Raw genomic sequence first — 12,226 nt, 5'->3', positions numbered from 1 at the left:
TCGTAAGGACAATTGAGTCAGTAACTCAATCAATCAGTGATATTAATTAACTATAAGAGCTTTTCTTATCAATTACTACTACGTATATAAAAATGACTAGTATAAGAGATTAACATAAAATCATAAATTAAATTAAGAAATCAAAAGTATAATTAAATATATTACTAGTCGTAATGTACACACTTAGCCGAACTGCATAAATAAACTTTGTATTTGTTGTTTTTAATGTTTATTTACTCTTTTGATACTAGTTGTTGTTCTTATAAAAAATTTCGCACAATCACAATCACCACACGAAAGTAAAATAAAATAAAGTATTGTTTCGTAGAATTAGTAAATGAGATTTAGCTACTAATTTCTAATAGGGTCATGCTAACATGTGCCCTCAGGGCACATGTTAAGAGTTAAATGTAAAAATTTTTACTTAGAAATTGTGCATTGCTTTCATAAAAAGTTTATAATTAATGTGTTTGTTACATTTTCCAATACAAATTTACTATATTTAGGTTTCTTAACATGTGCTCCAAGGGCACATGTTAGCTTTATCCTTTCTAATACGAGTTGGTTAAATATATTTATAGGCATTTTTTAAATAAATATTTTCTTATCCTTGAATTTAATTAGATATTAGTATCTTCAATTAATTAAACATTATAATTTAATATCATATTACTTTTCATTTTATTAAAATAAAATAAAATTTTAAAATAGTTTAAATTAAAGATAGTAATACACAACATAAATTCTTGAATATCAAATAACTTATTTATTTTAAAATCTATTTTATTTTAACAACACACTAGATATCTATCATATAAAGAAGGTTATGTGTCTTTGAAATATCATTTATGTCCTTTCCTCAATACTCGTCAATTAGGTTGTTCACATGGACACCCTCTCCTTGCAGCTTCTTCCTTTCCCTTCTCTACAGCTTCCAAATTATTTCTTTCCTCACCTACCTTTTCATTTGCTTTTCTATTACTTTTGTGAAAATTATTATTATTATATTCTTCCAAATTTTTTCCTTTTCTTTTTCCCATCTTTTCCCATCAACTCTGCAGCAGAATGAACCTATCAGTTTTGCTTGCAACTATAGATTTGGTTCAATCGATGCAAACCACTTTTTTCTTCAATATCTATCCTAAAACTATACCAACATTCAACTCTTTCATTCCACATATTCTTCTTCTTCTTCTTCTTCTTCTTCTTCTTCCTCCCTCCCTGTTCTTTCTCTTTCTCTATTGTTAGGTGTGATTTTTTCTTCCTTCTCTTTCTTTCGTCTGTGATTCAATGTTTGAGAAGATGATGACCATCTTGTGGTGGTAATGATGTTGGGAGCTACGGTTATGGAAGATTTGTCGGTGTTTGTTGTATAGGACGATGACAACTATTTTCTTATGATGTTGTTGATATGTGTAGATAATTTACAATTCCTCCTTAGCCAAGTGAGTTTTAATTTTTCTCTTTCTAAATTGATGGTTCGTTTAGTTTTTTTTTTTGTTGAAAATTATTCAAACTATGTACTCTATAATTGTATATTGATATTTTTTTCTTTTTGAAGGTCCTGTAAAAACAAGTTGGCCCGAGCTGGTTGGTGTGACAATAGATGAAGCTGAGAAGAAGATAAAGGAAGATATGTCTGAGGCTTAAATTCAAGTGGCGCCTCCTAATACACTTGTTACTCTTGATTGTAGATTCCAGATATATTAGAGAGTTTGATTACTTGTGGATGAATCTAATAAGGTCATTGAGACTCAAACCATTGGCTAATATTCCATCAACACAAGTGAGAGGAGATATAGTTATGAAGCTTGTGATGTTGTTTGAATAATAAATTTAATTTCTTTTCTATGACTCTTTTTCATAAGTTTGTGTCTTGAACATATCTTTTTCTCTTCAATAATATATCTTCTTCAAAATTATTATGTAATTTTAATTTTTGGTCAATTAGATTAGAAGTTTAATACAAATTTATAATAAGTATAAATTGGTTTTGCAGTCTTAAACTAATATTTAGTTTAATTTATAAATTAATTAAAATATGCATGCCCTACCCTACTGCTAATATTTGACAATATTAAAGTTGCATAGCTTTGTGAATATGAAAAAAATATTGAAATAATATAAAATTAATATATGAATATGAAACAATATTAATGTCACAATTAATTTATGGATTTTTTCTACCATATAAGAACATTTGATGTTCTGGAAAATATTTTTTTTAGCCTATGCTCTTCTTGCAGCACCTCGTCAAAATGACGGTATTTTGTGTCAATTTTTTTTCAACTATTGATGTCATATAATTCTATTTCAATGACATGATTGGAGCTTTTTGCCTTTGATAATTAGGTTGGAATGGGTTAATGATGTCACTTGGTCCAAATACAATTTCTTTTCAAATTTTCTCTTCTTTCAATGTAACTTTAATTTGAATTTCAGAAAAGAACACTTTCTCTCTGTCTCTCATCCTCTTTCTCTCTCACTTTATTCTTTTTCTTCATCTGCTATACTAACTCTCTCTTCCTCTTCTTTCTTCCGTATCTTCCTCTTCCATATTCTCTCTTTCCTCTCTTCCTTCTTCTCTTTCTCTTCCATCTCTATCGGGAAGAAGATAACCAAGCGCGTCCTCGTCGATGATTCAAAAGTTATCAATGGTATTTCTCACACCGAATTCGAAGCTTCCGTCGTTGAAAAAACCATTGTCGCAGCTCGTCGGAAGGGCAAGAACATGTAGTTTCAACTCGATTCTCCACCTTTTCCTTCCTTGCAATTCGGTACTCTCTGTCTTTTCCTTTCACTATTTGAAACCCTAGCTTCCTCTTCTATCTCTAACTTGCTAGTTTCTTTTAATAATTGTTTGTTAGGTATGGATGGTGCAATATACATCAAGGGAGTTGCAGTAACAAAGTACAAAAGGTGAGACCTAATAATGCTAAAGTTTTCAAATATTTGATCTTAGTTCAAATGTTACCCTTATGTGAAAAGTTTTAATTTGATATTAACCTAACTTTATATGTCTCTATGTGTAGAGTCACCTGAGCTTTGTTTGTTAATTTGTTGCAATTGTTTGGTGCCTATAAGTTCCCTCAATGGTTAATGTAATGATACAAACTTTCATACAAGTCTATAGTAAATGACGAGGATGAATGGCTTTGAAAGAGAGCAAAGTTTGTACGACACGACCGTTTGGAGATTTGTGGTGGAAAGCAAAAATCCTTCTGCAAAAAGAATATTTTGTAAATGTTTGTGGTTTATTTTTTCTGCCATGGTTCAACTATTGTGCAACCTATGTGGACGTGACATACCTCCGGAACTTTATGGATTTGGCCACAGTTCTTGAGTGGAACTAGGGGGCACCATTCTAGTTTACCTATACCAGAAGCTGAATGAAGCATACGAGGACCAGACAGTTGACTGACTCTTGCACACTCCTCACGGTACATTTCTTTTTAATTATATCACATTTAATCTGTTATTTGTTAAGTTGTACTAAAATATTTTCATATTTGTGTTTCAGAGCTGGATTATCTCTTACTTCCAATGCATTCATGGCTACTAGGGGTGTTCAAAACCAAACCAACCCAATAGAAAACCGCAAACCAAACCAAACCAAATCGAAACCGCAAAAAACCGCATTTGATTCGGATTAGTGTGGGTCATCTTTTAACAAAACCGCATGGTTGGGTTCGGTTTGCAATTTGTATTTTGTAAACCGAACCAAACCGAATCAAACCGCATTATGTTACAACCTAACTTTTACTTAACTCACATCTAACCCAAACTTAAATCTATTATACCTTAACCTTATGATTACGAACAATTTTCTTATCCTTACACATGATTTTAGTCCCGATCTTCTCAAATCTCTAATAGCATTATCGCCATTTCTTTGCCACATACATCTTCCCTCTTTTTCTATAATCTCTACTCTCATATATTAATCTTTCTTTTTCACCTTCTCATTTTTATGCAAATCTTACCTATTTCAGTTTCGTTTTTATCGCATATCTTCTTCTCTAGTTTCTCAACTCTTTTGTTTTTTCTTTTTCACCTTCACTAATCTCTCGTCTCTTCTATTTTTTGTTTCATTCTAATAATATTTATATTGTTTTATACTATTATTTTTATGTTTATTATTCCACTTTTGTCTAATTTAATTTTTACATATTAAATAGAAAGTTGTTGTCAAAATATGACGAGTTTTATTGTTATTTGATAGCGTATGGATGTCTAAATACAAAGTTATGTTGTCATCTATATATGTATATGTATGATACAATGAAATATTTGTAAAAAACCGAACCAACCGAACCGAACCGAACCGCATTAGTTTGGTTTGGTTCGGATTTTTTTTAAAAGCCAACCGAACCAAACCAAACCGCACGATTCTTTCTCTTGTGGTTCGGATGATTTTTTTCGTCAAAACCGCCCAAACCGCACCGCGAACACCCCTAATGGCTACGATCCTGATCCAATGTACATTGACGACATGCCTAGGGTTGCACGATACGTCCTCCAATGGGGGAATCATAAAGTGACGCTATATCGGGTATACCTCGATCGTCCTGCTCACGTTGACATCAACTGGATTTCCTACCGTGATTACCATGATGTTTCCCCCTTCGACCGCATCTCGTTATATTTCGGATGGTTGGCATGTGGGACAAACACCATGGTTAGATATTTGTTGGAGCGCATCAGACAGTTTGTGTGCGTGTAGATGATATCCAGGTCTCCATTTGTGTCTGCTTCCGACACCATTACCCATCGAGATCTCACTAATATTTTTCAGGATTGGGAGCATCAATTGGTGCCAGAGGAGTATCAGAGTATGCGGACCACTCACAGCTGGATTGTGTAGACGGTTACATGACATGGTTTTTTCAAGTGTCACATCCAATCATGACACCCGATGCTCCTAGGCGTCCATCTAGGCCAGCGCATGAGGAGCTGTTGGAGAATCAGCAGGTCGCGAATGACCAAACCATTGATCTCCTGCCGATATTTCAGCGAATATATTTAATTGGGCAGGATACATTGGACAGAGGGATCATTCAGGAGGGCAGTGCATAGGCGATTGTCATCATGGAGAGAATTGTCAAAGAGGCGTCCAGTGCGACAGACTATAGGGGTCAAAGGAAGTCGCAGGGGGTTAGGATTAAGTATAATCAGTAGCAGTAGTAGTCTATTTTATTCGTACATTTTGCACTTTCAGAACAACTATTGTACTATATTTTGATATTTTATTTTAGTTTACGTACTTTTTATTTCCTAATCATTTTATCAAAAAAAATTAATTAATTTTAGTTAATACGTTGATCCAATTTTAACAATGTAATTATGTAGTTTTTTTCAACATCTAAAAAACTCATAGTACATTTTGCATGTACATATCCAAAATAGGTTTAAGTGATTTTCAGATATGCATATGGAAAAAAAACCTCTAATATTTTTATTCTCACGTTCAAATAATAAAACTTAGAAAAATGTCATTTCAACATTTTAAAAATGTGAAAAAGTGCATTCGAATACAATATTTTGAAAATTTGAAGAGTGTTTTTCACCCTATATTTCCGGACTGTAAAAAGCCGTTTTCAAATGATATATGTTTAATAAGAGGATAGTGAAACTGAACTTGGAATTTACAACAACAAAAAATGGCGGTACAGGCACAAACCTTGAAGGTTTATCCCTCTTCCACGAGACTTCAATTTTACTATCCTCATTCCAATTTCAATCAACCACGCTTCTCATCGTTCTCGTTTCGAAGTCCTCGCCTCCAACCTATCAGCTGTAGCGCCTCCAATGTCAAACCAAACAAGCATTCTCCTTCCTCATCCACCAAAAACAAAAACCTAAACAACAACCACAACAACAAGAAGAATAACAACAAGAGTGGCGCGGAAGCTAGTGATTCCAATTCCGCTTCCGATTCTCCTCCGCCTCACATTCCTACGCAACTCCCCCGTCCACCGACTGGTTTTGTTGTAGACGATACCGGCAAGCTTCTCACAGCTAACAACAATGACCGAATTGCCACACTTGTGAGTTTTATTTCTTGTTATTATGTGATTTTCTGTTCTATTAGATTCAAGTATGCGTGTTTGAATTTTTGAAGTAGTAATTAAGCATCGAATTATGCATGTGGTTTGTTATTGGTTGAGTTCTAACAAACTCCTAACTAACTCCAACCAATTTCTAACTACAGAAACTAACTCCTAACTGTCAATGACAAGTAGCTAACTAAACTAAGAGCTTAGGCTAATGGATTCCATATCACTTTTTTTTTGGTAATTAAGATTTTATAAGAATGTCTTAGTGTAGGAAATTAGGGTTCAAGAGTTTTATATACGAATTGTTGCGAATCCTGAATATTTTGTTATCAGGTTGATCCTGCAAACAATCTACCTTTGAAGTGTGTGATAAGGAGAGTCTTCACCAGTTCTGAAGGAGAGGAATGTTTGTTGCTATCCCCACTTGACATGTAAGTTCAATATTTATAGTTTTCGTTGAAAAATGTTGTGTCCCAACTAGAGATATTAATAGGAAATCGCGGAAAATAGCGGATTGACAAAAATCCAATATAAGAAACAACGGATAGGGTATTAGGCAAATAGCGGAAGCCTCAATGCAGTTGAAATCATGTTGCGAAAAAGCCAGTATAGCGTGCTATATCGCTACAGCTATATCAGAATTTTAACAAGCCGCTATTGTTCCGTGATATGCTATTTACTACTAAATGTTATGATGACGCTATATCACTATTGCATAACGGAATTTTAATAATACGCTATTTTCTCCTATCTGTAATTGACAACACTGGTTGAAATAAGTTATGCTTATATATAAAATAAAGCATGTTGCGCTGCGCACAAATAAGAGTACATAAACAGAAATTTAATTAAACAGGGAAAGGGAATATGGCATGCCCCAACTCATCACCGACTCAACATTTGAAATTTTTTGTCTTGGCAGCATACATGATATTTTTAATATTTCTAGGGAAAAAAAGCATAAAAAACAATAAATTCTGTTGTGTAAGCCATAGCTGCTATCACAAATATGCAAAAAGCCACAGTTATTGCAGTTGTAGCAAAATCCCAATAGCATATCAGCTTTTGTCGCGGTTGCTCCAAATCCCGTTATACGATAGCCGCACTGTACCAGTTATTTAACAACACTGGTCCAAACCTTTTGTATGATGTTTTTATCCTAATGTTAAATATTTCAAGTGATTTGATTCCTCTTGTGACACAGCACTATACTAGAGATTCAGAATTTTGGTAAACTTTTAAAAAAAAAAAATTGACTTTAGATTGTGGAATTTTTCTACAGGCCTGTCTATGTATTACAGAGCACAGGTGATGGATGGTCAGAAGTAAGTTTCTATTTCATAATTGAAGTATCAGTTTGCTTGCATATTCATTGTTGCTGCTACATCTAATCTTGATTTAGGAGTGCATTGTATTGACAATACAAATAGGACTTTTAAGTTTTAAAAATAGAACAAACAATTAGTTTTGATATTGATACCATCTTGTGCACTCCTTTTATAGTAAATCTGTACAACTCACTCTTGTTAAAGCTCTGAAACAATTTTGAAGTATATGCTCATCTTCAATAATAAACCATAATACTAATTTCTTATTATATAAAAATTAAAAAGACAATTTCCCTTTTCATTTATTTACAAATCTTCATTCCATACTATGTCTATGCCATACTTCACAGCCAACCGTTACATATAAACTCCCAAGTCTATATAAATAAGGATGGTTTTGTTAGGCAATTGACTGTCTAAATTAAAATGTGCACAAATTTTCATGAAATGGGCAAATGGTTTAATTGAGTTAAAAAGTTATTTTGACAAAAAGAGTATGGCATCTTTTGATTTGACACGTCTATGTAGCCAAACCTAGCTAATAGAAAAATACTTTTGTTATTGTAGTCATTGTTGTCAAATCTTCATTCAGATTTCATATCTTCTTCCATGTTTTTAGGTCAGTTACGAGGAGCTTGAACCTCTTCTACCTGCTGCTGCTTTCGCACTTGCCAAATTACGCATTCATCTGGTCTATAGTGGGTATGCTGCATGCCTGTCTTTTCTCATGATTCAGAAATTTATAGAATTAACTAGTGTGCTTGATCACAATATTTTTCTGTCCATATTAGATACTGTTATACAGCTCGTGGTAGTTTATTTTACTCAGAAGAAGACGTATTTGAGTTTCATGCAGGTAAATATTATTTGCTTTTTATTAAACTAGTAACGTTTCTATGGCTCTAACCCTATAGAGGATAAACTAAAAAGAGGTAATAATCAGATTATCGGGGAGGACTTTATAGTTCATAACATGGCTGTTAATGTTGCTAAGATTCTATAGTTTATGTGATTACTAAAAGCTTGAAATTTGTTTGGATATATCCTAGTTAGTGATTGGCCCTGCTATTTGTTTGCTTCTCTTTGATTTCGAAGCCACCTTTCTGATGAATTTTTCTTTATTGCATTGTCTTTTATGGGAAATCGGTGCTCCCTTTAAAAGGAAAACGAAATTACTAGCCTACAAGCATGTCATATGAGCTGTTTAGGAATGAGGATTTATTTATTGCTCACAGATCTGTTCATTTTATTGCTATATATTTTACGCTGTTTTGGGTGCAGCTCCTCAAGATAATAACATTAACTTCTATGTAGTTAAAATCAAATTTTCACACAAAATCAGGAAGGGAAAGTAAAATCGTAAATCGTGGAATCTTAAGATTATACAAAATTCAGAAACTCATATTTACGTGCATATAAATTCATATATATGAATATGAAATAGCACTAGTAAGAGAAAGAAAACCTTAAATCACTTGAAATACTGATGTACAATTAAATTCATAAGCATAGGTCACAAGTAAGATAATTAAAACCTTAATTCACACTTCAAATACTTAAATGAAACAAATTGGTATTTTCATAATTGTTAATGAAAAAATTATAGACCCTTAAGTCTTTGGAGATGACTTGTTTCCTTTTCTATCCACTCTTCATGTGTGGATTGGGTCAAGAATTGCTGTTTGGTAGAAAGAAGTATTTCTTAGGCGCCTTTTCTCACCAATCCCACCCCTCCATATTACCAAGTATGGTACCTTGTTAAATTAAATAAAAATGTAAATGTAATATATGGGAAGCTAGTGATGATTTACTAGGCGACTTTGTCTTTTCTTGTCATATTTAGGAATGTTGATCAACTTATTATAATGGGCGTTCTAAAGTGATAATATGTTGAATAACCATTTGAGTTGGAATCCCGAAAATCAATGGCTGATAATTTCCATTTTGTAGAGGGTAAAGGCGGTGGCTTGGCAACCGAGGGTGTAAAACTCACACGCTTCAATGAGGTAATATTAACATCAATTGCACAAACATGTTGCGTTTTTGTGGTCTTTTGAAAGGTTTATCTTTAACAAAAGCAAAGCTCTCCCCCGTTTAATGTTTACTTTTCTAGAATTTTAGATGTTTAGAAATTGTTGTCACAATATGGGACAAAAACTTTTTATTGCCCAAGTGTTTTTGTATACTAGTATGCACATGATAACTACCATTTTTCTGAAATATGCACGTTTTTAAAGAAGTGTTACAAACATTTTTTGAAATATTAAAAGTGAGAAAACTAATGAAGGTGAACAAACAAACATTTTAGGTTTTAAAAGCCTCACCGTGCTGCATGTTGTCATGTTTCTCTTGTATTCCAATATGTTGGGACAAAGTCTCCCGGGACAATGATGGACTACGGATACCTTGTTTGTTGTGTTATTCTGCTAATGTTTATTATCACAATGACTTTAATGTCAATATTGAAATGCTTCTATTTCAAATATAGCAGCAGTACTTATAAAAGGACTAAAATTTTCTGAGTTGCTGGAGGAGATTCTCAGCCTGGTTTAGTATTTAGGATAAAATTTACATTCTCTAATTTCAGTAAACCGTGATATCATGGCAGTAAATCAGAAATATACTTAGTGGTTCCTAATTATTAAAATCAAACATAAAGCCTCTAAATTGGAAATAGTTTCCAACAGTAATAACTAGTAACATCTATGTTGCATGTTGTGTCCTGAGTATCATTGGGGTATTTATGTTGTAAAATTAAAAATTAGTTTATTGTCAAGTATTTATGTCGCACCCTCAAATTTGCCTTGGCATACTTGACAACTATACAAGAATACAAATTACTCCCTCCATCCCTCAAAATAAGTATCTTTTGCTTAGTCCACTCTTATTAAAAAATGTTGGTAGGGTAGTTAATGTGTCCATTTTATGTATAGATATACAACTTTGTATTTGGAAAGTTAATATTGACTTTCATATTCCAAGATACTTAGAGGTATTAATTAGGAGTTTATTTGGAAAAAAAGTGTATCTAATAAATTGAAAAGAGGTTTATATTTAGGGACAATTTTTTTGTCAAATTAGTGCTTATATTTGGGGACAGGGGGGAGTATCTTCATTGGAGGGTTGAGTTTACAATTATGTTTGCTTTCCTTTCTTCTATGAATCAGTATTATTTATACCAATGCAATTAAATTTTGAACTGAAGAAGTTGCTTTGAGTTTTTATTTTCATTGTGTATCTACAGTCATGGAGAGTCACACTTTTTGTTAAGACGCATTTCTTTTGCATTTTTTCCACATAATCAAATTTTGATCCCAAGAAGTTGCTTTGAGCTTTTATTTGCTGTGTATCTATAATCATGAAGAATCATGCTTTTTTGTTAAGACTTTAAGACACATTTCTTGCGCATTTTCCCCCATATACTTTTATAAGTTTGCTAAAGTAATATCTGATATGTTACGAATACTAACACTACAGGCCTTGCCTTGAAATATAGCACACGGTAATTTATTACAATTTTGTTGCAGGATGGAGCACACTACATGATATATACACCATCTGACCCACTTGTTTTTGTTGCTGTGAAGGTAAGCTTCCATGCTTAAGTTTCTTAGCAACTATTGTCTCTTCAACCGTGGCTTCACTCTATTTACCTGCGACGCCTTCTATCTATCAAATGCATTTTATAGTTGACTAGAATCTCTACATTTATTATAATTAGAATGAGAAGATCAAATGCATTTTATAATAGAGTGGAAACTTTTCAGAATGCCAATGTGAATTTATATGAAATTACAAGTTTCCACAGTTTATTTATGGGGCATGAGAAACCGGTGTTCTTTAGTGAAACACAAATTTATCCTTTCCTTGTGCAGGATCAAAATGGAATGCTACAAATTGCTGACGAGGTAAGTATTCACTCCACACTCATTACAGAGTCTGGTCTCTTGTGTTTTCTTTCTCACTCCCCATATAAATCCGATTAGTGTAGGAGCTACAAATTCTGATTTCATAATCCTAGAAGTTGCTAATTTCATTTTATGAATAGGAACTGCTTGAAGATCCTGCTGTCATTAGCGCCAAAGATGAAGAGACAGAATTTAATGCCTTGGTGGTGGTATGTGATTTAATCTTCCAAAGTAAAATTTTCTTTGGTTATAAAGTTTGACTCTATTCATTTCTGAAGTTTGTGCTGTGTTACACGCAGGAGGAAGAAGCTGCACTCCTTGACTCACTGTTGGATTGAAGATAACCATCTATACTCATTGCAATAGAGCTGTCTTATCCCACTGTTTCTCATCTGGATTGCTGCAAAATTTTGTGGGTCGAACAACTTTTTTTGTGTACATATGTATATTTTAATAAGGACTATCAATTGAGGACTGCAACAAAACAATTTTAATAAGGCTTTTTTTTGGTTGATAATAAAGACCAACAGAAAAAAAAACTACAGGAGAACCAATCTTGGGACAAAGGTCTCTATTACATTAGAAGAAACCAAATGCCTAATAAAATCTGGAATATCTTCTACAATTTTAATAAGGCTTTTTTTTGGTTGATAATAAAGACCAACAGAAAAAAAACTACAGGAGAACCAATCTTGTGACAAAGGTCTCTATTACATTAGAAGAAACCAAATGCCTGATAAAATCTGGAATATCTTCTCTGAAAACCAAATCCTCTCCGGTATCACCATCGGCATATGCTAGTGCAGCCGCACACATGTTCGCTTCCCACATTCACTTCATACTTTTCCACGAGATGTAGGATCTTTTTTATCAGCAAATATCCATCAATATTCGTAATCTTGCTGGACTCTAGCATTTTGACAATGATAGAAGA

At 33.2% G+C, this 12,226-nt stretch overlaps 1 protein-coding gene and 1 long non-coding RNA gene across 3 annotated transcripts; both read left to right on the top strand.

Annotated features, from left to right (window-relative positions):
- The first annotated feature begins 877 nt into the window (after positions 1 to 877).
- Positions 878 to 1,851, top strand: LOC131661086 (uncharacterized). The gene is made up of 2 exons (XR_009301114.1): positions 878 to 1,445; positions 1,562 to 1,851. It is a non-coding gene; the product is annotated as an uncharacterized LOC131661086 (long non-coding RNA).
- Positions 1,852 to 5,614: 3,763 nt separating this feature from the next.
- LOC131661085 (uncharacterized) lies at positions 5,615 to 11,789 on the top strand. 2 transcript variants are annotated; one of them, XM_058930497.1, is made up of 11 exons: positions 5,615 to 6,047; positions 6,390 to 6,487; positions 7,339 to 7,381; positions 8,004 to 8,086; positions 8,176 to 8,240; positions 9,335 to 9,390; positions 10,912 to 10,971; positions 11,152 to 11,170; positions 11,202 to 11,292; positions 11,433 to 11,501; positions 11,592 to 11,789. In XM_058930497.1, exons 1-11 carry the CDS (start codon positions 5,661 to 5,663, stop codon positions 11,656 to 11,658), a joined length of 1,038 nt encoding a protein of 345 aa, XP_058786480.1. In that variant the 5' UTR covers positions 5,615 to 5,660; the 3' UTR covers positions 11,659 to 11,789. The 2 variants fall into 2 exon arrangements, with proteins under 2 accessions (XP_058786480.1, XP_058786481.1); XM_058930498.1 differs by lacking the exon at positions 11,152 to 11,170 and having other exon boundaries at positions 5,617 to 6,047; positions 11,260 to 11,292.
- The last annotated feature ends 437 nt before the right edge of the window (positions 11,790 to 12,226 follow it).

This window comes from Vicia villosa, linkage group LG3, assembly GCF_029867415.1.
Source record: "Vicia villosa cultivar HV-30 ecotype Madison, WI linkage group LG3, Vvil1.0, whole genome shotgun sequence".
NCBI classification, from domain to species: domain Eukaryota; kingdom Viridiplantae; phylum Streptophyta; class Magnoliopsida; order Fabales; family Fabaceae; genus Vicia; species Vicia villosa.
This window is presented reverse-complemented; position numbering and strand designations above follow the sequence as displayed.